The sequence below is a fragment of the Paramormyrops kingsleyae genome, chromosome 16, assembly GCF_048594095.1.
Source record: "Paramormyrops kingsleyae isolate MSU_618 chromosome 16, PKINGS_0.4, whole genome shotgun sequence".
In the NCBI taxonomy this organism is placed as follows: Eukaryota; Metazoa; Chordata; class Actinopteri; order Osteoglossiformes; family Mormyridae; genus Paramormyrops; species Paramormyrops kingsleyae.
Window position 1 is genome coordinate 16,917,279 of NC_132812.1, and position 27,617 is coordinate 16,944,895.

General features: G+C 41.1%; 2 protein-coding genes across 19 annotated transcripts; both read left to right on the forward strand.

Moving 5' to 3' along the window:
- The first annotated feature begins 558 nt into the window (after nucleotides 1-558).
- Nucleotides 559-26,238, forward strand: LOC111852678 (uncharacterized). 17 transcript variants are annotated; one of them, XM_072700603.1, is made up of 9 exons: nucleotides 559-757; nucleotides 2,322-2,385; nucleotides 3,098-3,183; nucleotides 4,472-4,594; nucleotides 5,154-5,459; nucleotides 5,997-6,111; nucleotides 8,416-8,472; nucleotides 9,059-9,104; nucleotides 9,405-9,726. In XM_072700603.1, exons 4-9 carry the CDS (start codon nucleotides 4,528-4,530, stop codon nucleotides 9,492-9,494), a joined length of 681 nt encoding a protein of 226 aa, XP_072556704.1. In that variant the 5' UTR covers nucleotides 559-757; nucleotides 2,322-2,385; nucleotides 3,098-3,183; nucleotides 4,472-4,527; the 3' UTR covers nucleotides 9,495-9,726. The 17 variants fall into 17 exon arrangements, 10 of the variants coding, with proteins under 10 accessions (XP_072556704.1, XP_072556700.1, XP_072556701.1 ...); XM_072700599.1 differs by lacking the exon at nucleotides 2,322-2,385; XM_072700600.1 differs by lacking the exon at nucleotides 2,322-2,385 and having other exon boundaries at nucleotides 4,520-4,594.
- LOC111852714 (uncharacterized) lies at nucleotides 14,868-18,203 on the forward strand. Of its 2 annotated transcripts, XM_072700522.1 has the most exons (6): nucleotides 14,868-15,110; nucleotides 15,312-15,350; nucleotides 15,746-16,039; nucleotides 16,172-16,435; nucleotides 16,543-16,654; nucleotides 16,883-18,203. In XM_072700522.1, exons 1-6 carry the CDS (start codon nucleotides 15,053-15,055, stop codon nucleotides 16,941-16,943), a joined length of 828 nt encoding a protein of 275 aa, XP_072556623.1. In that variant the 5' UTR covers nucleotides 14,868-15,052; the 3' UTR covers nucleotides 16,944-18,203. The 2 variants fall into 2 exon arrangements, with proteins under 2 accessions (XP_072556623.1, XP_072556622.1); XM_072700521.1 differs by having other exon boundaries at nucleotides 16,543-18,203.
- Nucleotides 26,239-27,617: the final 1,379 nt, after the last annotated feature.

Below are 27,617 nucleotides of genomic sequence, written 5' to 3' on the forward strand. Positions count from 1 at the left end.
CAATAACATTAATAATAATACATTTCTACAAAATACACATTCTCTACCTTCATTGTAGGGAGCATTTTCCCAATACCTTTTCAAATCACTTAAGCTCCACTCCCACCAAGCGACAGATCTTGTCATTGACACAAACACCGCTTCTCTTACTATGCTTCTCCCCCTGCTGGAGAAGTGTGTGAAGCACAGCTGAAGAAAAAGATTGGACAGTTGTAAACATTGTGCAATCTGTACATTATCAGCTTAATAAATATTCAAGTATTTTATGAACAATTCCATTCAGCACCCTTTTATCCAAGGTTCAAGAGCTTATGGTAGTAAACAGTCAGTTCCACTACGCAATGAAATTCTTGCCCTAAATATTCTTCCAGCACGGGAAGACATAAACGCAGAACACAGATGACAAATACAAATTAAGGCACTTACAGTAAGACAATACATGCGAATACAATTATAACAATAATTACATTGACGCAGTGCAATATAACATGTAGTGCAATGTAAACTGCAAATACTGCACGGGCGTGGATAAGGAAGAGCTAGAGGTAGGTGACCAGGCTTACGTGCCGGGTATTAGTGCAGAAAAAGGAGAACAGCGTCTTATTGTTTGGAGGTAGACTGTTTCTACAGAGTTAGTGTGCTGTGAGGGGCGGTGGGCGAGAGACGTGCCTATAAGCCTGACGATCTGCATGTAAAAACTTCTGCATACGGAGTGTTGAGGACCCTGATGCCACACATCTGTAGCGTCTGCCTGATGGTAAGAATTAATGTGATTAGGCTATGTTGATTTTATCTGCATCATACAGCATTTTAGAATTACTTGTCATCACTAATACGATGTATTTAAACTTTCAATAGTTGCCCTAAAATAACTTAATTTTCCTTTATTTTTAAACTTGTATGAAATTAAATGCGGAAAATGACATGATTATCGTATGCAAAGACGGAACGAAGAGGCTAAGTATGGGATGAGGGTAGCTCGATGTCTACTTTTTAACATTATTTTAGTTATTTGTTTATTTATTGATTTATTTCAATAGCTCTCATGAGGCTGGCGGTCGGATCGCTGAAAGGCAAAAGCAGCCTTCAAGTGCTACTCGATCGAAGGATCCCAGTAGGCAGAAGGGAAATCGTAATTACGACAAGACGCGCGTCCAAGTGGTTAAGTCGGAGCAAAATGGAGGCTATAAGAAAGCTACTTTTTGTTTTAATTTCTCGTTCCTCCAACGCCAAACCGCATTCGTACCGTTAATTGAACTTGAAGAAAACCAAAGGAACGCATTTGTTTGTGTTGCAATCTATAGTTACTAGCTGGTCCAGTTTACAACATAAGTTAATTGATTAATATATGTAAAACAATAAATCATCACATTAATCAATTATTAGCCTACATTACTTTTCGTAATCCCTTGTTTAAACAACAGGTAGCTAACTAACTAGATTAAATAATTTTTGAGGCAAAAGCCATCACATTTTTTTACTGTACACCATTTAATAACGATTCTCACCAACATTCAAAACAATTAAGAGTTTAGCGATGACGCGCTAGATAAAATGTACTACTTTGAAAATAATTTGCATTTCACTGTAGAGGTATCCGTTGTCTCCATAATGATGCGCCCCAGCACGGGAAGTCGGGACATAAAGTTTCTCACTGGTAAATACAGTGGCGTTCAGGTGCTCTTATCATATATTTACGATTTTTCCAAGATGACTTGAAGGCAGGGAAAGCTGTTGATGAGCCCAATAAGTCGCTATTGTATGATAAGCGTATGTTGGTATGTATGATATAAAAAACTATTTCTGTGGTGTACCGGTGCCTTTCATGGAGGCGTTCAATAACGCAGCCAACACTGACATTCTCAAGCACAACTCAACGTTTCTTTTTTATTCGGTTCCTTTCCTATAGTTAAACGCAACTTCTACCTAAAACAGACATCACAGTGCCATCTACTGGTTAGGCATATAAGTGTAACAGTGTACATTTTGCTGTTTCCACTTGCACTCCTGTGTGAGCCAGCTTTTCCCATATATACTAATCGTATAGTGGTCAAATACTGGCCTCTAGTGGTAGCTTAGTTAGAACTGCTTGGCTCTCTCACAGTTTTGGAGATTAAGCCAGCGGTAAGTTCTATGTCAACAGCGCTCCGACGTATGCTCCAGTGAACATTTCAAATCAATACTGATCGATAGAGATTGCATCTCCCTCCTTGTAGATGTTGTCGGTGTACTTTATGTTGTTGTTTATGTAGTTTTGAATGGATTTTTGTCGAAGTTTTGAAACCACACGTGAGCTAACATTCCGTCTCTCCCCATACTAGCATTGCTTATATATTTCAAGCTGTGCCGCCCTGCGGACTCCCAACCTTGTGTTATTTGTGCCAGGTACATATCATGCACTTTCCTGTGTTCATTTTGTATTTTATTTTATTCATAAATATGGCACAGTTTTGGAGATTAAGCCAGCGCATTGCTTATATATTTCAAGCTGTGCCGCCCTGCGGACTCCCAACCTTGTGTTATTTGTGCCAGGTGAATAAAACCGCTGCATGGCCCCACGTCCCTTCGTTCTTTGAGTGAAAACCACAACGCAGACACATGAGGGGTTACATAAGTACCTAAGGTCCATACATAACATTTAATTTCTTGTCTTCACTGATTTCCGCCCAGAGCAGAATGGGTTTCCTAACTCAATGTTTCCCAACCCAGTCCTCGGGGAACCCCAGACAGTCCACGTTTTTGCTCCCTCCCAGCTCCCAGCCAATCAGGAACACAGAATCAGGTGCACTGGGAGCTGAGAGGATGCAAAAACGTGGAATGTCCAGGGTTCCCCGAGGACTGGGTTGGGAATGTATGTCCTAACTGATCTCTTGCTATTGCATTTCCTCTTCCAGTGAAGATCATTTATCTATTTCTGTCTCCAAATATCCAGTATTTTTAATTTATCTTAACAGAATTAGAGAGCACAGCTAAAAATAGTTTAGCAAGGGTTTCCATGCTAATTACTGCATTGCATCAGTCTTCTGTACATCTGTACAGCTTTAGGTTATTATTATTATTATTATTATTATTATTATTTTATTTTGTCACCCACCAGCCACAGCTTCTGGCTGCCAGGGAAGCATAACGAGGGAGCTAAACAAGTGGCAGCTGGAGTGAGTAACACAAGGGCAGGAACAAGAGGTAAGACGAACGAGGGATGGGCATGGCTTGTTAGAGTCACACTAGGAAGGTGACAGGAGGGCTGGAGGGGTAGGGCGTAATATCATGCAAAGCACATTAAATAAAAAGCACTTTACAGAACAAATACTGCTTATTCTGATATATTTCAGTTGCAGTAAACCAGTGGTACAAAAATATAACAAAGGAGCTTTAAGGCATTTTACAAGAGTGTCGCCTTATATTTCTTTCTCAGATGCTTTTGTCCAAAGCAGTGTACAAGTGGCATCACAAAGTGGATTTAACTATATCCATGAAGCAACTGGGATTAAGGACCTTGCTCAAAACACTCAGCTATGGGGGTGTAACGATTCCATGGTTCGGTTCAAGCCCTTGATTTTTAATGTTTTTTTTGGGGGGGGGGGGGTGTAAGACAAAAAATTCTTTATTAGTCACCAACCATTTGGAACACTAAACAGAACACCAAAGTTCATGTTACATTAACTTAACTTTAACACATAAAATAACTATGTTAACGAAATTACTTAAAAAAAAAAAACTGTACTGGATAACGCAAATGCTGACTTGAATGTACCTGGGTTCTCTGCAATCTCACGGTTATGATTCATCTTGAGCTAATGAAACTAGCCTAGCTTTTACTTCAGGTGCGCTCATGGGCACAGACCCCGAACGCACAGAGCCATACCCCATCCCATACCCCATCCCATACCCCATCCCATACCCCATCCCATGCCCCATCCCATACCCCATCCCATGCGTTACAGCCTTTATCTGCATGGTCGACAAGTAAAGAGCAAATTCCCAAAACTCCACGTGACATGTGTTTAAGAAAGTTTCTGTGGGTGTTTGACAAAAGTTTTGGTTCCCAATACTGTAACATATGAGGAAGCCTGACTTTAGGTCATTGGTGGTCTCATTTTAAAACAAAAAAAAAATGGACTGAGTTTTGGAAATTTGCTCTTCAGTTAGATCTTTTTTGGTAACCCCTTATCAGCCATCGTACAGTGCCCTTCATGTCTGCCCTCTGTACACTATACTCCATTTCTCAGACCTACCAACATTTTTCTTGTTTTGTTTACCACTGTGAAACTGCCATATTGACTTCTGACACAGTAATGCAACCCGTTCTCACAGCCTGCTTTAGCTGCAAAGGTGGTGTGTGTGCCAGCTAAATAAAGCCCTTATGGAGTTATGAAACATCACGTAACCAATAACGAAAGCTACAGCTTCTGCTTTTGTTGCTCGCCTTCTGCTGACCACACTTTACTTTTCGATTATCTGCCATTGACAGTATGAACTCTGCATTGCAATGGAACCTTAAATAATAAACTTTCGACAGTCACTACAATGCAGAGAGACACACTGGAGTATGCATTCTGTCTGCTGCTGTGGAGCGTGCACATATTCACCGTAGGTAAGCAGATGGAGAATCTGTGAAGTTTGATGGTTCTGACACACCACATGTGTTAATGCAGATGTATAATATTGTTTTCCTTCTATAAAAATATTCTATGATTGAGGGAAATGTGTGTCGTATATTTACAAAAACAATGTAAGAAGGAAACATTAAAACAGTTTAAAATGGAAAGGATGTAGATTTGTTTGAATATTTATTACATAGTATAAATAATGGCTTTATTCCAGCCAATGAGTTTTGAAATTAAGTATATATAAATTCCCAGTTATATCTTAATTTCCCAGCAAATAAGTTAATGTCTGTCTCTCTCACACAAACAAAACAAACAAATAACACCATTAAATAGAGACCACATGGGTGTGTATCTTTTATAATTGTGAGTTAAAAAATAACAGGAAAAGAATGATGATTGTTTTTAACAGGTTTTTTTAAAACAAAATTGTTCTGCTTATTATCAGCATTATATAATTTATAATTATCACTAAGGGTTTTTTCCTGGTAACAGTACACATTTCTTAATATTATTCTACCTGGATCTTGCACAATTTAACTGCAGGACTGATGAACGACTGTCTGGAAGTTGGAAGCAGTGGTTTATTCCCATGCACAAACAGCTTATCCAATGAGTCAGTGCTTATGACTTGTAGTGTGCAAAGGACTGATGGCAATATATGCACAATCACACTGGACCTTGACACTTACGAATTAAGCACATGTGACCCCAGGATGTCATTAAACATAACCGGGCTCACAGTATTCCTCAGCATCAGCAACATACAGCAGGCCGATGAAGGAAATTACTCCTGTGAATATGCTTACAGTGGTGGAATGAATATAACTGACTTTAACATCTGTGTATCAGGTATGTGTTGCTAAATTATTGAACATGCAGAGACAACTGAAAAAAGGGCTCTAACCTGTGGGGAATAAATACAGAGTATAAAATGGAATCAGCACACAGCAAGCTGAATAAGAGCAGACAGGCTCCACTGTTATGTGTAAGCCCCCCCCCCCCCAACCTGGTCCTGGTTATTGGGGCTTTGATTGGTTCACGTGGTCTCCAAGTAATAAGACTTCTGATTGTAATTCTGATTACAGTGATTAAACTTCATTAATTAACCTTGCTATCCAACCTGTTTTTAATCTATGATCTGAATAATTCTCTCTTAAAAATTGCTTGTATCTGTTAGATAATTAGGCCGTTGTTGAAATTTCGAGAATGATGTTAATATTATTAAACTTTTATGTGGCACTGTAAGATTGTTAACATGATACAATTATAAAATACAAATCTGGCCTTTTAAATTGATAGGTAGAAAGCATTCTATGTTTTTCCAAAATTAAAATCTGCCCTTTCGGAAATGTTGGCAGCTATAAAATGTCTTAATTTTTCTTGCAGAATCCCCAACCGAATCAAACAATGGATATCTCATACTTCTCAGTTGTGCTGTATCTATTGGCATGATCTGTATTGTAATTCTAATCTTGTGGAGCTTACTGCTGTATCATAAAAGGTAAGAGAATAAGTGCTGAATGTAGATGTTTCTCTGTTCACCACTGTTCACCAGTCTTTTACACTGTCCTACTGCCATAGTGTGTAAGAAGGAAGGAGGGATCTGGTTTATAGCTACATTATAAAGGTGAATTCACCCCAGATATGACTCTTATAGCAGATTCACTCACTTCAAATGTTTCCTGTGAGAATAAATTTCTCTACATAAAAATCTTTAATACTTCCCAAAGGGCAAATATTATGCTTAATTAATTTGAATTTCTCATTTACTTGGTGATAATCACTTTCCACATTTTTAATGGATCATTTGTCATATGCAGCCATGGAAAAAATTAAGAGACCACAGCACAGTTTTTTTGTTTAACTCATTTCTCAATTTATGTGAATAATATATACTTTTTTGCAAACTGAAGCCTGGTTCTTCTCTGTTTCTCATTAATGAAGGGCTTCTTCCTTGCTTTAAGGGACCTCAGTTCTGCTTCCAAGAGCCTGAAACAAACTGTCCTAGCAGTGCCCTTCACACCTGCACTTAATGTTTGGCATTGTTTTTGAAGGTCACTTGATGTCATCCTATGATTCATGAGAATTTGTCGAATAAGTTAATCCGACAAGTCACCTCTGGCATTATAAAGTCGCTCCTGCCCTCTACCTGGCTGGTTTCTGGTTGTTCTCAGTCTCAGGCTTCACCTTATTCTTGTGTACTGCTGTCTTAGAAATTTTGAACCTGGAAGCAACCTGCTGCTCAGTGTAGCCTTCTGCCCGCAGAACCAGGATTAAACCAGGATTTAAAAATGTAGAGTTGTTTAAAAATTTAGAGTGGTCTCTTAATTTTTTCCACAGCTGTTTATTCTAGAAATTATTATGGCGAGTGAAATGAAATATTTGTATGGTATATGGCTGCCACAGGATAGTATTACTCCCTCATACCTGTAGCACTGAGGGTTTAACTCTTTGGAGTCTGAGGTCTCTCCACCCCTTTTCAGGTTGTCTGATATGCCTTGACATTGAAAATATTTCACCTATCTAAAAAACATTTACCCCAAAGTGCTACAAATGCTTTTATTCAGCACAAACTCACCCAGGAAGTGTGTGTGTGTGTGTGTGTGTTTGGGTCAGATATACATTACATTGTGGGGACCGTTTTTTCTCAAGGGGAACTCCCATTTTATAAAAGTCTGCGACTCCAATCAAAAAGCTAAAAATGCCAAAAGACTTGTATTTCATTTCATAATTTTTGGTTAGGGTTAGGGCTTGGTAAGAGTTAAGGTTGTCATTGTTGTGATTAGGGTTTTGCCCATAGAAATGAATGGACAGTCCCCACAAAGATATGAGTACAAGTGTTTGTATCTGGAATGTACATAATTTCCCCACGTTGCTCAGCTTACCTTCCAAAGTACAAAAGCATGCAATTAGGGAAACTGGCATCTCTGAATTACCAGTAGTGTGTATATATCAATGGGTACTCTACTACTGATTTGCATCTGGTCCATAGTGTTCTCTTGCTTTGTGTTCTTTGTCCAGTGGAATAAACTCCAGTCTCTGCACAGCTCTGTACTGGATGAAGAGTTGGGCACTGGATGGATGTGGTGTTTGTTAAAAGGCATAATAAAGTGCAATATGTAAAATCCATCCATCCATTTTCTGTAACCGTTTGTCCTGTGAGGGTTGTGGGGGCTCCAGAGCCTATCCCAAAGGCTACAGGTGTAATACACTCACCTAAAGGATTATTAGGAACACCATACTAATACGGTGTTTGACCCCCTTTCACCTTCAGAACTGCCTTAATTCTACGTGGCCTTGATTCAACAAGGTGCTGAAAGCATTCTTTAGAAATGTTGGCCCATATTGATAGGATAGCATCTTGCAGTTGATGGAGATTTGTGGAATGCACATCCAGGGCACGAAGCTCCCGTTCCACCACATCCCAAAGATGCTCTATTGGGTTGAGATCTGGTAACTGTGGGGGCCATTTTAGTACAGTGAACTCATTGTCTTGTTCAAGAAACCAATTTGGAATGATTCGAGCTTTGTGACATGGTGCATTATCCTGCTGGAAGTAGCCATCAGAGGATGGGTACATGGTGGTCATAAAGGGATGGACATGGTCAGAAACAGTGCTCAGGTAGGCCGTGGCATTTAAACGATGCCCAATTGGCACTAAGGGGCCTAAAGTGTGCCAAGAAAACATCCCCCACAGCATTACACCACCACCACCAGCCTGCACAGTGGTAACAAGGCATGATGGATCCATGTTCTCATTCTGTTTACGCCAAATTCTGACTCTACCATTTGAATGTCTCAACAGAAATCGAGACTCATCAGACCAGGCAACATTTTTCCAGTCTTCAACTGTCCAATTTTGGTGAGCTCGTGCAAATTGTAGCCTCTTTTTCCTATTTGTAGTGGAGATGAGTGGTACCCGCTGGGGTCTTCTGCTGTTGTAGCCCATCCGCCTCAAGGTTGTGCGTGTTGTGGCTTCACAAATGCTTTGCTGCATAACTCAGTTGTAACGAGTGGTTATTTCAGTCAAAGTTGCTCTTCTATCAGCTTGAATCAGTTGGCCCATTCTCCTCTGACCTCTAGCATCAACAAGGCATTTTCGCCCACAGGACTGCCGCGTACTGGATGTTTTTCCCTTTGCACACCATTCTTTGTAAACCCTAGAAATGGTTGTGCGTGAAAATCCCAGTAACTGAGCAGATTGTGAAATACTCAGACCGGCCCGTCTGGCACCAACAACCATGCCACGCTCAAAATTGCTTAAATCATCAGGAGATTGTCTTGACCAGGACCACACCCCTAAATGCATTGAAGCAACTGCCATGTGATTGGTTGATTAGATAATTGCATTAATGAGAAATTGAACAGGTGTTCCTAATAATCCTTTAGGTGGGTGTATATGTGTAAAATGAACATGCTAATAGAAACTGGTGACTTTCTCTATACAGCGCGTGCAGAACACAAACAGTGAACCTTTCTTCGCATACAGATCAGGTACAGAAAATGATTTTTAATGACTCTATAAAGGAATATGTGTATATATGTGTATCTTGTCCATTTTATTTTGGCAAAACTAACTAATGCATACAAATGGCCAGAAATGTACTGTAATGTGTTGAAAATGCATACCCAATATTGGTTTATTTAAAGTTTTTCAGCCTTATACCAAAGCAAAGGTTGGCACTTTTATACGTATATAAGTGCCTTATATATTTATATATTAGACAGCCTTGTGTCATTGTAGGAATTATGTACTGTGGTGCTGCTTTTGTGATGAAATGAACTGTTTTACAGGACATGAGGGATTTTGAACCTTACAGCACCTTCATTCAGAAGGACGATGGATTCTATTCAGTTGCGATCCTGAGCAACATAAACCCATAAGTGCTTTTTAAAGTAGAAAGGATACATGTATGATTTTTATTTATTCAGTATTATACTGACAAAATTAAACTTTGTCCCTTCAGTATGAAAAGCATACATGTACAGTTGTGTCCAAATTAACTTGCATCCATTTACATGAAGTTTGACAGTAATTCCACTAATTTCTAACTGATGTTTCAGACTGTAGAAATAAAACTTCTGATTTTATAAATAAAAATGTGAAAACATGTAATAGAGAGGACTGGCATCTCATTCAGGGTGTACCCCAGCTTTGGGCCGTGTTCTGCCTGGGATGGGCTCTACACTCCCATACAACTGTGGCCAAGTGGTCAGTGGAACTATTAGCTTAAAGTACTCACACAGTGAAAGATTAAAATAGTCTTATTTTGGGGTCTGGTGTTAAATAAATATCCTTTAAAAGCAGTTCTTAGTGTGAGCTAAGGCAGTACAAACCCCAGAATGCAGCCGTGAATGGAGGCAAAGCCCTCTGAAGGGGACTTAATTTATGAGGAGTTGGGACGACAATAGGGAACAATGCAAACAGGAAAACAGCTGGATAGCAACAGGAGGGTTCTGAAGGACCAGCAGGGACCCCTGCTGGTCATACCGGGGGCTGCAACGGACAGGTCTTGACAGAGCACCCCCCCCCCTCCAAAAAAAGTGGGTACTCTGGGCACGGGAAACTCGTCCATGACCAGGACAGGACAGATGTGTCCAAAGATGGGACAGAACATGGCCAGATCAACAGAACACACAGGACAGACACCAGGTGAGACCCAGAACAAGACCAAAGGGACAGAGACCAGGCCATAATGGAACCAAAGAAACAAACACAAGACACAGGAATGGACCAGGAACACAAGGTCACACTGAACACAAAGGGTGATATCAGGCAAGACACAGCAGGGCAGAACCACAGGACAGGACATACAACAAGACCAGGGGGATAGAACTGACAAGGGCAGGACAGGACAGGAGATACCAAAATCACTACAAACTCCAAGACAGGGCAATCAGGTAGAGGGACAAAGGGGACAGGTACAGAGTCCAGGATCAGGTCAGCAAGACAGTCAGGGACATGGCAGCAGTCGGACACCAGGAAATGAGGTGGGCGCCGGCAAAACAACAGGGTATGAGGTGCCAGTGGGACACCAGGAGACAAGGCGGGTGCCGATAGGACATCTGGAGATGTGTGGCTTTTCTCTGTGGGATGGCAGATGAAGCAAAGCAGGCTGATCAGTCCAGAACAGTGTCCTGACCGGAGGAGTGGTTTCACCTGGTCAGGTTTGAGTGGCACAGCTGCCGCAGAGCCAGGTTTGGGTGATAGGACGCTTCCTGGGCCAAGAGGCAGGAGCACAGGCACAGCGGCCTCCTCTGGGTCAGAAGCCTGTGGCCTGTACTACGGAGTGGGGTTACTGGCTTATTGGGGTAACTTGTCAGATTTAAGTTACCGCAGTTTAAATGGACTTCATATTTGTTAATTTACATTTTGCCCAGACTACCTTAAATCCGACAAGTTACTCCGATAAGCCAGTAACCCCGCTCCGTAGTACAGGCCCCTGCAGTGTGGACAGAGCGGCCCTCTCAGGGCCAAGTGCAGCAGCAGTGAGGATGGGCCCTGGGGCCTCAGCAGAAGCAAGGATGGGATAAGTGGGCCCCTGTGCGGCCCTTCCCAGGTCGACCTCAGGTGCAGTGAGTCTCTGTGGGTAGGACTCTGGAGGATTGGGTGGAGTGGCGGCCTTGCCTGGGCCGGGCTCTAGAGGTACAACCTCTCCTGGGTTGGGCTCTGGAAGCACTGGGTCAAGCAGGGTGGCAGCCACAGGCACCGCTATCTTCCTCTGCTTCTTCCTCTTGTGAGGCAGAACCAGCAGGCGGATCTGTGGTGGGTGGATCTAGGGGGGACAGATCTGCAAGGGCATCTGTGGTGAGCTGGTGGGCTGAGCCGCGGCGAATTATGGGGAGTTGGCGGGTTGAGTGCTGTGAGCTGCAGGGAGTCAGCGGGCTGAGCCACTGTGAGGTTTGGGGAGTCGGCGGGCTGAGACACTGTGAGGTTTAGTGAGTCGGCAGGTTGAGACACTGTGAGCTGCAGGGAGTCGGCGGGCTGAGCCACTGTGAGGTTTGGGGAGTCGGCGGGCTGAGCCACTGTGAGGTTTGGGGAGATGGTGGGCTGAGACACTGTGAGGTTTGGGGAGATGGCGGGCTGAGCCACTGTGAGGTTTAGTGAGTCGGCAGGTTGAGACACTGTGAGCTGCAGGGAGTCGGCGGGCTGAGCCACTGTGAGGTTTGGGGAGTCGGCGGGCTGAGCCACTGTGAGGTTTGGGGAGATGGCGGGCTGAGACACTGTGAGGTTTGGGGAGTCGGCGGGCTGAGCCACTGTGAGGTTTGGGGAGATGGCGGGCTGAGACACTGTGAGGTTTGGGGAGTCGGCGGGCTGAGCCACTGTGAGGTTTGGGGAGATGGTGGGCTGAGACACTGTGAGGTTTGGGGAGTCGGCGGGCTGAGCCACTGTGAGGTTTGGGGAGATGGTGGGCTGAGACACTGTGAGGTTTGGGGAGTCGGCGGGCTGAGCCACTGTGAGGTTTGGGGAGATGGTGGGCTGAGACACTGTGAGGTTTGGGGAGATGGTGGGCTGAGCCACTGTGAGGTTTGGGGAGATGGTGGGCTAAGCTGCCGCAAGCTGTGGGTAGGCAGCAGGCGGAGTGGCTATACACTTGCCAGCGCACTTTGGGCATTAAGCGCCGGACCTTCTCCGCCTCCAGGAGATCTGCATCTGGGGTGAGTCTGGACAGCACCTTCTCCGCGCACAGGAAGAAGGTTCTGACCTTGGGGATCCTCCATACCGCAGAATCACTCCTCCATGACAGGTGTTCATCCAGGAGGGTGAAGAAGTTCTCTGTTCTATAGATGAGGCACACAGGGTATCAGGTCCCCCGGATGCAGAGCAGTTTGATAGCCCAGGCGGAAGCACGGGCTGCTGGGGCTTTGTGTGAGTTCTGTTATTTTGTAACATGAGCGAAGGTAGAAGGAGCCCCCCAAAATGCAGCCATGTATGGGGGAACCCCCCCCCCCCCCCCAAATGGGACATTATGTATAATTTACAGGGTTGAGGCAACGACAGGGAAAAATGGCAGAATTGGGGGAGACAGGACTGGGAAGCATGTATATACCAGTCTAACAAAGTGGGCAGTGGTGGCTTGATGGTTAAGGAAGTGCACTTGTAATTGCAAGATTGCAGGTTCGAATCCCCGACCAGCAAGGCCCCACTGAGGTACCCTGAGCAAGGTACCGCCCCCAAGCACTGCTCCCTGGGCGCTGAATTAGCTGCCCCCTACTATGTCACGAAAGTCACATATGGGTCAAATGCAGAGGACACATTTCGTTGTTGTGCACTGTGTGCTGTGGTGTGTTGACAATGACCACTGATCACTAAATACTAAATAAATACAAAACTGAATCAAAGGACTGATACGATTCAGTTGATGTTTAATACATGAGGATTGGAGATCACAAACAGGACACAGCTGGGAAGCAAAAGGAAGGTTCTGGAGGAGTAATAGTGACTCCTGCTGGTCATATCAGGGGATGGACAGGAGAGGTGACATGGACATAAAGTTACTATTAATAAAGTAAACAACAAATTTTTTATCGCGTATTATGTTTAACATTTCAGATAATGTTTCAGTCAAAACTTTTATCAAATGTGAAGGAAGATAAGCATACTTTGTGGTTCATCCACTGTGCGGAACTGGTATTTGGGCAGTATTTTCACATCCAGTTCATGTTCTCAGATCATTTCCAACATGAAACAGTACACAGTGCAACTTACAAGTAGAATATGAATCGCCAGGATTGCAAACAGAATTGTGATTTGGTTTTCTGAAGGTTTTTAGCAAGTTGCTTCATGTATTGCAGTGGAGAGGGGTCTGTACTGCATGAGGAAGATCCAGGGACTTCAGGGTGAGAGAGGAAACTGATGTAATAAAAGTAGCAGGGAAAAAAATGGGAACAAAAGACAGCTGTAGCATGGCACTGACACATCTCTCCAGGAGAGGAGGGCAGCGTGGACAAGGTCCCTTTATTGTGGACAACCTGGAAATGAAGGGGGGGTAATAACAGAGGGTGAGGGGAGCACCTTTCATAGCGAGACACTCCAGCATGATTATGATGTGTCCAGTTTCACGGCCTGAGATCTTGGGGCCAATGGACTCCACATGACTCCGCCCCCAGCCCCCTGTCTGAGGTAAATATTAGGTTTGGAAAAGACAAGTGCATCTCTCAGGGATACAGTCCTAATAGCCAGGGACCTCTGGTATATCTTTGCCCAATGAAATGCATAGGGTGCAGTTTTTTTCTATAAGGACCGTATGTTGCTGAGCAAAGTCAAGGAATTCTGGATAAATCAGAGATGGGGCTCAACCCCAAAACAATGTTATCCATTTTTCTCATTCAGTTGTGTTTAATTCATTCATATGTAGGCTGGCTAAAGAGGAACATCAAATAAGTTTGACTCACTGTGAAGCCCATCTGCTTCCTCTCTGTAGTGGTTTCTTAATGAAGATCCAGAGTTTAGTTCTTAAACTGCATTTCTACAACACTGTATGGGGCATGATGAGACATGGGGATGGCATGGATGTTGAGGTCTGGGGCAAGTCCACTCACTCGCAATCGTCTGGTTATTATAATGTATGTAAACAGGGGTTTCATTAGGTAGCAAGGAGGTGGTCACAGGAATCACAGTGAAGTAGTAAAACTTTCTGTGTTTCTATGTCATGCCCCGCTCGGCCTACCCTCTCGCCAGCCACGCCCCCTCATCTACCCCGTGTGGATTCCCCGTGTTCACCAGCTGTTTCTGGTTGTTGTGATTAATCCTATGTATCTCAGTCCGCATTCGAGTATGTTTCCCCAGTCCTGTCATTAACGATGTCCTGTATTAGGAGTATCTTCCTAATACACCCCGCGTTCCCTGATTCTGGACTCCAGTTCATGTTTCCTCGATCCGTGTCTCCCCGAGATGTGACATTCTGTATATGTTGGTGTTTTTCTGGAGTCAAAATGGCAGCTCTGCAAGTTTGTTCACTTCAAAGAATTGTTGTTAATATAGTCAGGGTTGCCATCTTTGGTCAGCTGCTTGGTGTGAGATTTTGAATTTGAGACAAGTCTGCACACAAATCTACATGTATGTAAAAGTTTTATTACCTTGTAAATAGTCTGTAGGGTTTGCAAACTACCTTAATGCTTTTAATGTAGCTAATTTCAGGTTTTATACTGAAATAATACAGATTTGCCATATTATTTCTTGCATGAGTGTGAGTCAGAAAGCAGGAGTGTTAAAAAAATTTGCTTCCCTGAAAACTGCCCCAGCAATAACTCTGATCATGCAAAGGCCCAGAAAAAATTTCCAAAGCTGAAGAGAAATATACTCATCATGGTAAAGCAGCGCTCATGCTACAGGAAGCCAGCACCAGCTCTTTCAACTCAGGGTGATAGTTCCTCACTAAATGCTGCAAGCAACAAGCAACAAGGTACCAAGACGTTCATGAGAAACCTGGAACCCAAAAATGTGGATGTTTATTTCCATTCTGAATATTCCTGCCACCTTCTGTCACCTGACAAAAGGTTTGTTAGTTTTTATCGTCATTGATTTCAAGTTTTAAGGGTATAAGAGGAGCCTTTTCAAAGTGTGCACATTTCGCCCATCGTGTTTCTGGTAGTGTGACTGTTATTTGAATTTGGGCTGTTCTTTATATAAAAAAACAGTAAACTGTTTTACTAACATTTTAAAAAGTGCTTTACGACTAATACGTTCATTTCTCTTAGGAGAAAGTCAACAATATCAAGTTTCCACAATACAAGATGGTAACTAATATTTTTTATTCTAACATCAACGTTTCTTGTGCTTCCTGAGTGTCGATGTTATACTTAGAATTGAGCTCCACTTGCAGAAGGAATATGAGGAAGTGGTCCACATATCCACCATTTCCGTACAGTATTAATAGGATAAAGCTTGTAAATCCTGTATCTACTTGGATCAGAAATTAGCTTTATTCATACTTATGGATGTAAGCAAAAAGAAAGAGAAAGTATAGCTCAAGAAATGCATGTATACAGTCACATTCAAAATGGACTATATTATATATTCATGCAGAAATACCACCGTAGACCTCTGACGACTCTGTATTTTATCTTTTAACACTATATAATGATATTAAACAATCTTATATTATGTTAATTACTTGTTTTTGCCTTTTCAGAATACAGAAGTGAAACATTTGACCTGAACAGCAGTGTTACTCTGAACTGCTCCAATAAGACATGGGCTTTGGTTCTCTTCGTTACCTGGACGATAGACATTGACGGAAAGCAGTGTCAAATGGCGCATAGTGATAACGATCCTAAATATGATACATGTAACGATGGAAAGATCCTGTGTGACAATACAAACCTGCACATTCCACACTTTGCAAAAAGAGATGAAGGACGGTATCAGTGTGAGACAGTGTTCAAAGATGGGTACCACATAGCAGTAATAACTGTAACTGCCAAAGGTAAGAGAGATGTATGTACATTTATAGATTAAAATAATCTTAATGATAGGATGCCAGTGCTTCTTGATTTTTGAAATCATACATGTGATTAATTTATAAACAATTCATAAACATAAACGACTATGTATTTAGTCCCTCAACAGATTTCCACCCGACTGGACCCTGACCACAGAGAAGCTGTGTGTTCAGCCACAGGGGTTAAATCAGACGTCTCCATCTCATGGAGAACTTCATGGAACGCCACTGTAACCAGCAGCTCTGTACACAACCCAGATGGCTCCTACACCATGGAGATCCGGCTGAAACTGCCCGACCATGTGCATGGTACCACGCTGCAGTGCATAGTGACACACCCCAGCTGGACAGAGAATTATACACAGACACTTCAGCTCCCCGGTATGTATAAAGCTACAGTCTTTTGCTACTAATTGGATATTAAGTTTAATCAGACGTGCATAACTGTTTTAGTGTGGGCAATACTTACATGTGATTTTCTTTTCTAGACAGGGCTCTTAAACCCTGGAAATGGATAATCATTTCTATGGTTTCATTCTGCTTTCTAAAGGGCATAGTTGCTGGACTTTGCATCTTAAGGAATCATCTTAGCAAGATAAGGTATGAAAATCTATCAAGTTGTGTCATCCATCCATCCATCCATCCATCCATCCCGCCATCCCTCTATTTTCTGTAACCACATATCTTATTCTGGGTAACTGGGGGTCCGGAGCCCATCATGGAGACTATGACCGCAGGGCCAAATTGTATAAATTTTTTTTTTAATGTAATAATTTTGTCTTATAGTAAGAAAAAAACAACCAGTTCTAATCATCTGTTTCCTTCCAGAATTTTCCGCAAGTTCAGCAAGTCAGCGCCCCCCCCCCCCCCACCCTGCAACCCCAGATGATGTATCGGTGAATGTGTGTAAATGCTGGCAGTGTGGCTGAAGGGGCTGTATCAGTACCGTCTAACTGAGTACCGTCTAACTGAGTATTGTCTAGCTGAGTACTGTCTAGCTGAGTATTGTCTAGCTGAGTACTGTCTAGCTGAGTACTGTCTAGCACAGTATGGCTTGGAGCAACATAGTTGTCAGCAGACCCACTATGAAACTATGAAATTATAAATTGTATAGCGTCAAGTAGAATGAGTCAGAGGAGCTGCTGATTCTCTTACAGTAAAAGAGTAACCTTTGGGATCCATATTGCTATGTGGAAAAAGCATGCAGGTTGAAGTAGCATATTTGTAATGAATATACGTTAATGAAAATCAGGCAAATCATTGTTATAGGTACATCTAGGGACATTTTGCAACTGTATGCTATGATTGTTAAACACATTAAGTGCATATATGTCATTGCTGATCCATTTCATAATGTTTTATTTAATCAGAAAAAAAATGTTTCTTGATACACAATCTACAATTTTTAGAGTTTTTTCCTTCACCAGACCCTACACCTGTTTTGTTTCCCAGAATAGTTCTTTTATACTCTGTATGAGGTCTTAGATAGATAGATGGATGGATGGATGGATGGATGGATGGATAGATGGATGGATGTTCTTTATTGATCCCCATTGGGAAATTGTTTTGTTACAGCAAGGGTTCTTCACAGTAAATAATTCAGTAATAAATAAGTAATAAATACAGAGAACAAAAGGCTGTAGCAGGGAGCCAAACAGCAGTACTCTGTGTGCATTGACAGCTGAGGCTGAGCTACTATACAGTCTGATGTTGGTAAGAATGAGCTCCTGTGCCGCTCCTTGTGACCGCGGACTGAAAAAGCCTGTTCAGAGGCTGCTGCACTAGGGTGCTAAGAAGCTAAATGAAACCTCGCGTCACTTTTTCTCAGTGCAGGGGGGAGAGGGTATGAGTGTGAAAAAAGACCGCTGTAGCGCATTGCAGGAGTTCTGTGGAAATTGATACTGCACATCTACACTGTTGTTTGTGTTTTGGTCTGAAACCCACCAGCCACAGCTTCCGGCTGTGAGTCTACAGCAGTAACATATTTTCCATTATTGTTATTGCATTATTAGCTGTATTGCTAGTTACGTCAATTACAGTCAAAAATCTAGTGTTTCGGTATGGACAGTATTGTTAGAATTAAATAACTATACTTGTTTTCACTTCTGAATTTTCCAATATTAAATCACCTCATGTGAGTTATGACACAGTGCCATTTGTGTGCCTGTCATTTCCACACAACATCTTAGAGTGTTCCAACGCTTGCTGAATACATCCAATTCTGTGGTATGAGAGTAATAAACATATTATTGTTATGTTTTTCATTTGCTAACATGTGGAGTCCCATGGTATTACATTTACACATTTACTCATAGACATTTTACATACTAACATGTATACATTCACTAGAAACAAACATACTTTACACACCAAATACTGTACAAGCAAAATGTAGAAACAGGGACACAAAAACAAGGAAAGACATGGCAGTGCAAACATTATGTACAGCGGATGTAACATGAATTTTAACCCCCAAAATGTGTCAAATCTCCACACTGACTTTTTACAGAACAATGCAGCCCGCTGTCACGGACTGGGCTTCTGCTGCTTTGGTTGTTGGGCGGAAGCTCACTGCCACGGTCAGCTCAGAAAAGGTCTTCGGGACTCATTGTGAAACCTCACATAACCTTTCATACCAAATGCTAAGGCTGCTAGTTTTAGCGCTTGCATTCTATTGACGACATTCTTCTGACCACAGTTTAGTTTTGCTTTTGCCTTAAATTAATTATATTAACCGTCTGAGCATCAACTCAAGAAAGAAGAAAACTTCAGTTTAGTGATACTGTTTCAGCAGATGCAAATATGCAGAGGAAAACACTGGGGTTTGCATTCAGTCTGCTCTTGTGGAGTATGCGTGTACTCACTGAAGGTAAGGAGATCTGCAGCTTATGAGGGTTGATAGTTCAGACAAATCACATTTAGGACTGGGATTAAAGTAGAAATTAAAGTATGGCATGTGCAGTATTTGCAAAAAACAACTTGTTTGCTTGCAAATGTGCCCAGAAATATGCAGCAAATCCTTTTTAGATTGATTTAAATAAAGTTCACCTTATTGATAAGCTTTAAATTTAAGTAAATATAAATTATAAATAAATATATAAAATATAAATATATTTAGTATATAAAATTAATGCCATTATCTTTCAGTCTTTACAAGAATATCCCAAGAGATACACAGGGTTTGAGTATCTAATGAAAAATGAACAGAACTAATATTGGATTTTTACATGATGTCTTAAATATGTATTGTTTTTTCTTCAATGTCAGCATTACACACTTTCATATAACATAATGTAATATTTTACTGGATAATACAAAACTGCATTTAAAGTTTTAAAAATGCCTTTTAAAACTGCAGGACTGATGAACGACTGTCTGGAAGTTGGAAGCAGTGGTTTATTCCTATGCACAAACAGCTTATCCAATGAGTCAGTGCTTATGGCTTGTATTGTGCAAAGGACTGATGGCAATATGTGCAAAATCACATTGGACCTTGACACTAATGAATTAGACAGCACATGTGACCCCAGGATGTCATTTAACAAAACTGGGCTCACAGTATTCCTTAGCATCAGCAACATACAGCAGGCCGATGAAGGAAATTACTCCTGTGAACATGCTTACAGTGGTGGGATGAATGTAACTGACTTTAACATCTGTGTATCAGGTATGTGTTGCTAAATTATTGAACATGCAGAGACAACTGATTCCTTAAAAAGGGTTTTAGCTTATGGAGAATAAATACAGCATATGATATGGAATCAGCATGCCTTCTGTGTTAATATAGGATCAGTGAAGTATTGTAGTTATTTTGCATTGGATTATGTTTGGTTTTTAGTTCTTTCCCTCTAATCAGGAATGAAGACATTAACGTTAGTTATGTACAGTTATTTTCTTAGTGAACATTTTTACTATGGCACATTAAATTCACTAACATTTGCACTGTAGTGAATGTGCAGTTCATTTTAATAAAGGAGGGGGGAAAATATAAAAAACAAAAAACATACAATAATCTGGTTGTATAAGTGTGCACACCCTTAAATTAATACTTTGTTGAAGCAACTTTTGATTTAATTACAGCATTCAGTCTTTTCGGCTAGGAATCTATCAGCATGCCACATCTTGACTTGGCAATATTTGCCCACTCTTCCTTGCAAAAAGGCTCAAAATCTGTCAGATTGTGAGGGCATCTCCTGTGCACAGCCCTCTTCATCACCCGACAGATTTTCAGTTGGATGTAGGTCTGGGCTCAGTCTGGATCATTCCAAAACTTAAATTTTCTTCTGGTGAAGCCATTCTTTTGTTCATTTGGATGCATGCTTGGGGTTATTGTTGTGCTAAAAGGTGAGATTCCTCTTCATCCTCAGCTTTCTAGCCGACACCTAAAGGTTTTGGGCCAAAATTAACTGCTATTTGGAACTGTTCATAATTTCCTCCACCTTGACTAAAGCCCCAGTTCCAGCTGAAGAAAAACAGCCCCAAAGCATGAAGCCGCCGCCACCACCACGCTTCACTGTAGGTCTGGTGTTCTTCTGGTGATGCGCAGTGCTATTTTTGCACCAAAAACTCCTTTAGGAATTGTGGCCAAATAATTCAACCTTGGTTTCATCAGACCATGACACATTTTCCCTACATGTTTTTGGAAGACCTGATGTATATATACACTCACCTAAAGGATTATTAGGAACACCTGTTAAATTTCTCATTAATGCAATTATCTAATCAACTAATCACATGGCAGTTGCTTCAATGCATTTAGGGTTGTGGTCCTGGTCAAGACAATCTCCTGAACTCTAAACCGAATGTCAGAATGGGAAAGAAAGGTGATTTAAGCAATTTTGAGCGTGGCATGGTTGTTGGTGCCAGACGGGCCGGTCTGAGTATTTCACAATCTGCTCAGTTACTGGGATTTTCACGCACAACCATTTCTAGGGTTTACAAAGAATGGTGTGCAAAGGGAAAAACATCCAGTATGCGGCAGTCCTGTGGGCGAAAATGCCTTGTTGATGCTAGAGGTCAGAGGAGAATGGGCCGACTGATTCAAGCTGATAGAAGAGCAACTTTGACTGAAATAACCACTCGTTACAACCAAGGTATGCAGCAAAGCATTTGTGAAGCCACAACACGCACAACCTTGAGGCGGATGGGCTACAACAGCAGAAGACCCCACCGGGTACCACTCATCTCCACTACAAATAGGAAAAAGAGGCTACAATTTGCACGAGCTCACCAAAATTGGACAGTTGAAGACTGAAAAAATGTTGCCTGGTCTGATGAGTCTCGATTTCTGTTGAGACATTCAAATGGTAGAGTCAGAATTTGGCGTAAACAGAATGAGAACATGGATCCATCATGCCTTGTTACCACTGTGCAGGCTGCTGGTGGTGGTGTAATGGTGTGGGGGATGTTTTCTTGGCACACTTTAGGCCCCTTAGTGCCAATTGGGCATCGTTTAAATGCCACGGCCTACCTGAGCATTGTTTCTGACCATGTCCATCCCTTTATGACCACCATGTACCCATCCTCTGATGGCTACTTCCAGCAGGATAATGCACCATGTCACAAAGCTCGAATCATTTCAAATTGGTTTCAATGAGTTCACTGTACTAAAATGGCCCCCACAGTCACCAGATCTCAACCCAATAGAGCATCTTTGGGATGTGGTGGAATGGGAGCTTCGTGCCCTGGATGTGCATCCCACAAATATCCATCAACTGCAAGATGCTATCCTATCAATATGGGCCAACATTTCTAAAGAATGCTTTCAGCACCTTGTTGAATCAATGCCACGTAGAATTAAGGCAGTTCTGAAGGCGAAAGGGGGTCAAACACCGTATTAGTATGGTGTTCCTAATAATCCTTTAGGTGAATGTATATATATTTTTTATTTAGCCAGACCTGGATGTTTTTCTTTGAAGGCCTCCATCTTACAACACTACCCCATAGTCCAGAGATTTGGAGAATAAAGGAGATTGTTGTCATATATTGTTGATTGTTGTCTACACAATCTAGTACTTCCCAGAAATTCCTGCAGCTCCTTCAGTGTTGCTGTAGGCCACTTGGCAGCCTACTTGACCAGTTTTCATCTTGTCTTTTCATCAGTTTTGGAGGGACGTCCAGTTCTTGGTAACATCACTGTTATCCCATATTTTTTCCACGTCTTGATGACTGTCTTCATGGTGTTCCATGGTATATCTAATGTACCCTTCTCCTGATTGGAACCATTCAGCAATGAGATCCCTTTGATGCTTTGTAAGCTCTCTGCTAACCGTGACTCTTGCTGTAGGATGCAACTGAGCAAATGTCAGGAAAAAATTACTAGGATAGCTGAACTTTATTTGGGGTTAATCAGAGTCACTTTAATTGATGGCAGGTTTGTACCCAAAAAGACTGAATGCTGTAATTAAATCAAAAGGTGCTTCAGCAAAGTATTAGTTTAAGGGAGTGCACACTTATGCAGCCAGCTTATTGTTCATTTTTAACGTTTTATACTTTCCTCCCAGGAGATAGGACAAGCAGGTATAGAGGATGGATGGATGGATGGATAGATGGATGGAAGATAGCAGGTATAGCGTGTGCTTTATATTTGTATGTGCCCTATGACGCATTGGCATCCCATCCAAGCTGTACCTTGCATCCCCCCCCCTCCCCCCGACCCCCCGAGACATTGTACTAAATCACTAGTTGGTATTTGGATTGGTCGAGTTAAATCATTTATTAATTTGTATAACTGATTGATTGTAGAAAGCTGGCAGAAAAAAACCAAGGAAGCAGATGGTCGTCTCCATCTTGTGATGTTTCTGAGCTCTGTAACATCTATAGCCACAGTTTGGGTTATTTTCCTAATCCTAAGGAGAAGACAGGAGATCCGAAACAAGACAGAAAAGGTGAAAAAATCGTATCTATCACAAACTTAAACATAATGCTTCATAGAAAGTCTCTGGTGAGGCTGGTAACCAGTAGCGGGGATAAAGGCATTCTTACACCGTATAATTGGTGCAGTTTGCAGCAAGGTGCAGCAAGATAACTGATGCTTACAAGAAGTATTTAGAAGTGGTTATCATTGTCAAAGCTATGCAATGATTTTACTCAGAACAGTTTTTAATTACTAAGCAAAATACACAAAGCTTTACAATTTTATTTCTTTAATCATTTTTTGCACATATCTCTGTGCCTGTTATGGGAAGATTGCCATTTCAAATCCTGCCCTTGGCAGAATAGTTGGTAATGCTTTCCATTAACCACCCCTTCATGATGCTTTTATATTGCATTCATAAAACATTGAGTGCACCTTCATAGTGTATTCATTAAGTATTCAGAAATCGTTCATAAACACCATGTATGTATACCTTAACATCCTAACATCCCTTAACAGCTGTAATATACATTAATAACAAACATTATATTACAATAACAAACATTATAATTGTATAATCATGTAATATTTGTTATTAATGTATATTAAAGCTGTTAAGGGATGTTAGGATGTTAAGGTGTACTTGCATGCTGCTTATGAATGTTCTATAAATGCATTATGAAAGTCCACTGAATGTTCTATAAATGCATAATGAATGCATTATGAAGGTGCACTTAATGTTCTACGAATGCATAATGAATGCATTATGAAGGTGCACTTAATGTTCTACGAATGCATAATGAATTCATTATGAAGGTGCACGTTGAGTGTACGTCAGAGTGCTGGATAAACGGCTGTCCCTCTGCTTGCACCTCGGTGCATGTATGTCTGAAATGAAAGCAAAGTGCAAAATGAAGCTTCCACATACCTGTACTCATGTGTTTAAAATAGGCAAACAAAGCACCTTTTCATTTAAATGATACTAATGCAGTAAGACCTCGGACATTCGCGAGATTACGTTCCAGAACCCGTCGCAAATGAGGAGGATTGGCGGATGTTTGGTAGAGTCACTAAAAAGGTAATATGCGCTTATTTCTATAGTTTAAACCCTAAATGTGCACCCAAAACACTTTAATTTTTATTAATTAAATATTTTTAAATAATTTTAAAAACATTTTATCAACACTTTAATTTTTAAGTCAGCTTAATACATTACCTTTAAAAAAACAAATATTTGATGTAAAAATAGAGTACAGGATCGCCTAACAGATATTTGTCACACTAGCACATTTACAGTACAGTATAATAATGTTACCCCTACTAATTCACAGAACATGGCATTGGCTGCCATTTTCATTTTCTAAACGAACGGGAAACTTATTGTAAACTTATTGTCAGAAATCATATAGGCTACGTAAGCAATGTACAATTTAATAAAATACGTAAAGGAAACGTACGTACTGTACAGGTACAGGTATTCAACCAATTAAAATTTACGTAAATACGTACAGAAATAATAAGTTGTAAAAATACTTTGTGTGCGCTAACCACAAAAAGAGAGAGAGAGAACAAAAATACATAGAAACATAACAAAATATTTAATTAAAAAAACAGTTCGGTTCCAATAAAATTTTCGTGTATCTGTGAATTCGCGAATCACGAAGCGCGAATGCACGAGGGCTTACTGTATAGGTGACTGAGAAGCCTGTTCTTTTCCATTTCAGTTTTAGTTAAAATTGCTACATGCAAATAAATTTTATTTTATGTGAGTACACGTTTTGATCTAAAAGGCAGCCTTTTATGTAGTGTTAAAATACAATGTATTATTTGTTTCTGTTTATTTATTGCAGGAATTGAAGAATACTGAACTTGAATAAATATTTGGAGCAATACACAGACAATCTTCTTGGCACTGATTGTTACAGTCTTTTTGTGGCATGAGCAGCGGTGTGTGCTCTCGTTTTGTCTTCCCTTCCACTAGGTGGAGCCCCTCCAAGATCGTGAGCAGTGCAGTTTTGATGTGATGTACTTTTGTGTGCGCTTTGTGACTAACATTGTAAGGTGGTAGCACATATCCAATGCCAGTCAACCCATTACGCAACATAGGCAACACAGCCCACCTCTGGCACCATCTTCTAAGGCAGTGGTGACTTTATAAGCCAATTTCACTTTGTTTTGGATGGTGTTTGTGAAACTTGCCTGGGGGTGGGAGGTGTGGCATCGAATACTATGTAGGGGTTTTTGTCTGAATTAGTTGTTTGTATTGTGTCACCACTGCTGGAGGAGGGTAAGCTCCATTTTTTTTTTCTTGTCTAGTTTTCTCCTCCTTTCTATCAGTACTCTCATTAAGGCGGGTCTTTGTTAATCACCTTGTTATCCATTGTTGCATTCACTTTACTTATTTACTTATTGACCAACCAGTTGAGCATAAAGAGTCACAGTCACAGAGTACTCAACTAGTTGGTTGAAAGTAAATCATGGTCTGGTTTTTTTACTTTCTGGACCTGAAATTGCCACCTCTGCTTATCGAATTGACAGATGCACAATGAAATTGCACATTGAATTACCAATTGCAAAATGAATTGTCATTTGAAATTTGGTGCCAAATATCTTCCATTATTAATAGGAAGTTAACTTTTACTTTTGTGGTTATTAAGTGTTTATGGGTGAGGTTAGTGTTCTGTTTTCTTTATTGCTTTGGCCTAGCATACCAAGCTTACCCAAAGAGATATGGCATGTTTGTTTGTCCTCATGTGTGTCTGGACATACCTGTAAATCAGGGCTACTCATTGCTACTCCTGCTACCACCCTGCAGAGCTTAGGTGCAGCCCTAGTTTAACACGTCTGAACCAGATAAAGAAGTCTTTCAGTAGCATCTCAGTATTAGAGCAGCTATATGTAATATAAAGCACATCTTGTGTTAATTCACATATCGGATGCACATGTATCCTATTATGTAGGGTGCCAATGAACCACTTGTGCAAAGTGCCAACATAGAACCCAATTATATCCTCTCAACACCATCAATTTTGTAGGCCTTCATGATGAACAATTGCATTCAAACAACTAACCAAAACAAATAACTGCTGAATTCATGCATACAGAGGATTAGTGTGGTAAAAATGAAGAATTCAAAAGCATAATGACTGTAAAAAGCAACACTGGCTATCGCCAGATCTAGAGGGGCATGGAGGCACCCCCGTGGTTCAGTCACTTATACTCGTGCACGGCAGTAAACGCCGCAATGGCTCTTGGGATCGGTTCGCAAACCGTTCGTTTTAGTCACCGACCGAATGTCCGAAAACCGTAAGTTCGATTCGTTCTCGAACGGGTTCTCGGACACTCGCTCGGCGACTAAACGAACGGTTTGCGAACCGATCCCAGGGCCATTGCGGCGTTTACTGCCGTGCACGAGTATAAGTGACTGAACCACGGGTATTATTACACAGGCTTAATATTTAATAATAATAATAATAATTATAATAATAATAAATAGTTATTACAGGACATATGAATTGTATGTATGGTCTGTTTTACAGTCTAGTCTTTTCAAAAATTTCGCTGGAGAAATATAACACATTTGCACTTTTATTTTAATACAGGAATTAAAAGACGAGCGAGTAATTGGACCCTTGAAATGACATGAAAAGTACAGTGATAATAATGTAAGCAGTCACATACAATAAGCACAAATAAATGTGTACAAACAATTGGATAAACGCCAAGTGCAATAATTAAGTGCGTTATTTTGGAAATAGATGCGTTTATTTTACCCTATTCATCAGCGTAGCAGCATTTCCGCAGTAAACGCCGCGATGGCTCTTGGGAAAAACTTGCGAAAAACTTACGGTTTTCGGACACTTGGTCGGTGACTCAAACGAACGGTTTGCGAATCGATCCCAAGACCCCTGCGGCGTTAACTGCAGAAATGCAGTTACGCTGTTAAAATGAATAAAATAAACGCAGCTGTTCATCATTTATCACAACAATAAATTATTGCATTTCTGTATAATAAAACTATATGTATTTCACCAAAAAACAAAGATATTTATTAACTTTGACGTTCACACAACGTTTAATTTTTTTTTTTATTGTGTATAGTCAAGCTGAACATTTTTGTTGAACACCAGCGCCATCTTTCAGTCAAATAACGTAACCTTGAGACACCGTTCGATTTATTATCCGATCCCATGATTCGTTGAGTCATACGGTCAGGCGCAAAAAAAAGACGAAAAAAAATAGTGAATCATAGAATCGATTCCTTACAACGGACATTTCGAAAGAATCAAGGGTGAGTTTCCCGAAGCTTTCTTAACGCTACGTTGTTCGTTAGTTCTATCTTTTAACACAGAACTTAAGAACGACGTAGCGTTAAGAACGCTTCGGGAAAGTCACCCCAAATCAGTTAATTGAATCGAACTTCCCATCACTACAGACTACAACAATTTTCAACAGGCATTGCTGCGGGCAGCCCCTCCCCCGACAACGGCTACCTGGAGGACCCATTGTTTTACATGAGAGACACGCTTTAAAATGAAGCTCCAGCTTTAGTTCTGCGGTACCAAGCTTGACAGTGCTCTTGGTTTTTACATTCTCTATTTGGAAGTATTTCGCAGATGAACAGGGAAAACCAAAAGATGTGGATAAGTACATTTGCAAGAAGTGCTTCAAAGTTGTTGCAGCCAAAACGAGCAGCATGACAAATTT

Excerpts from the sequence above, each read along its gene's own strand:
- LOC111852678 (XM_072700603.1), top strand. The coding sequence starts at position 4,528 with ATGCAGAGAGACACACTGGAGTATGCATTCTGTCTGCTGCTGTGGAGC. Across the intron at positions 4,595-5,153 it reads CGTGCACATATTCACCGTAG|GACTGATGAACGACTGTCTG; the intron begins GTAAGCAGATGG and ends ATTTAACTGCAG. Across the intron at positions 5,460-5,996 it reads CTTTAACATCTGTGTATCAG|AATCCCCAACCGAATCAAAC; the intron begins GTATGTGTTGCT and ends TTTTTCTTGCAG.
- LOC111852714 (XM_072700521.1), top strand. The coding sequence starts at position 15,053 with ATGTGGATGTTTATTTCCATTCTGAATATTCCTGCCACCTTCTGTCAC. Across the intron at positions 15,351-15,745 it reads AGTTTCCACAATACAAGATG|AATACAGAAGTGAAACATTT; the intron begins GTAACTAATATT and ends TTGCCTTTTCAG. Across the intron at positions 16,040-16,171 it reads AATAACTGTAACTGCCAAAG|TCCCTCAACAGATTTCCACC; the intron begins GTAAGAGAGATG and ends CTATGTATTTAG.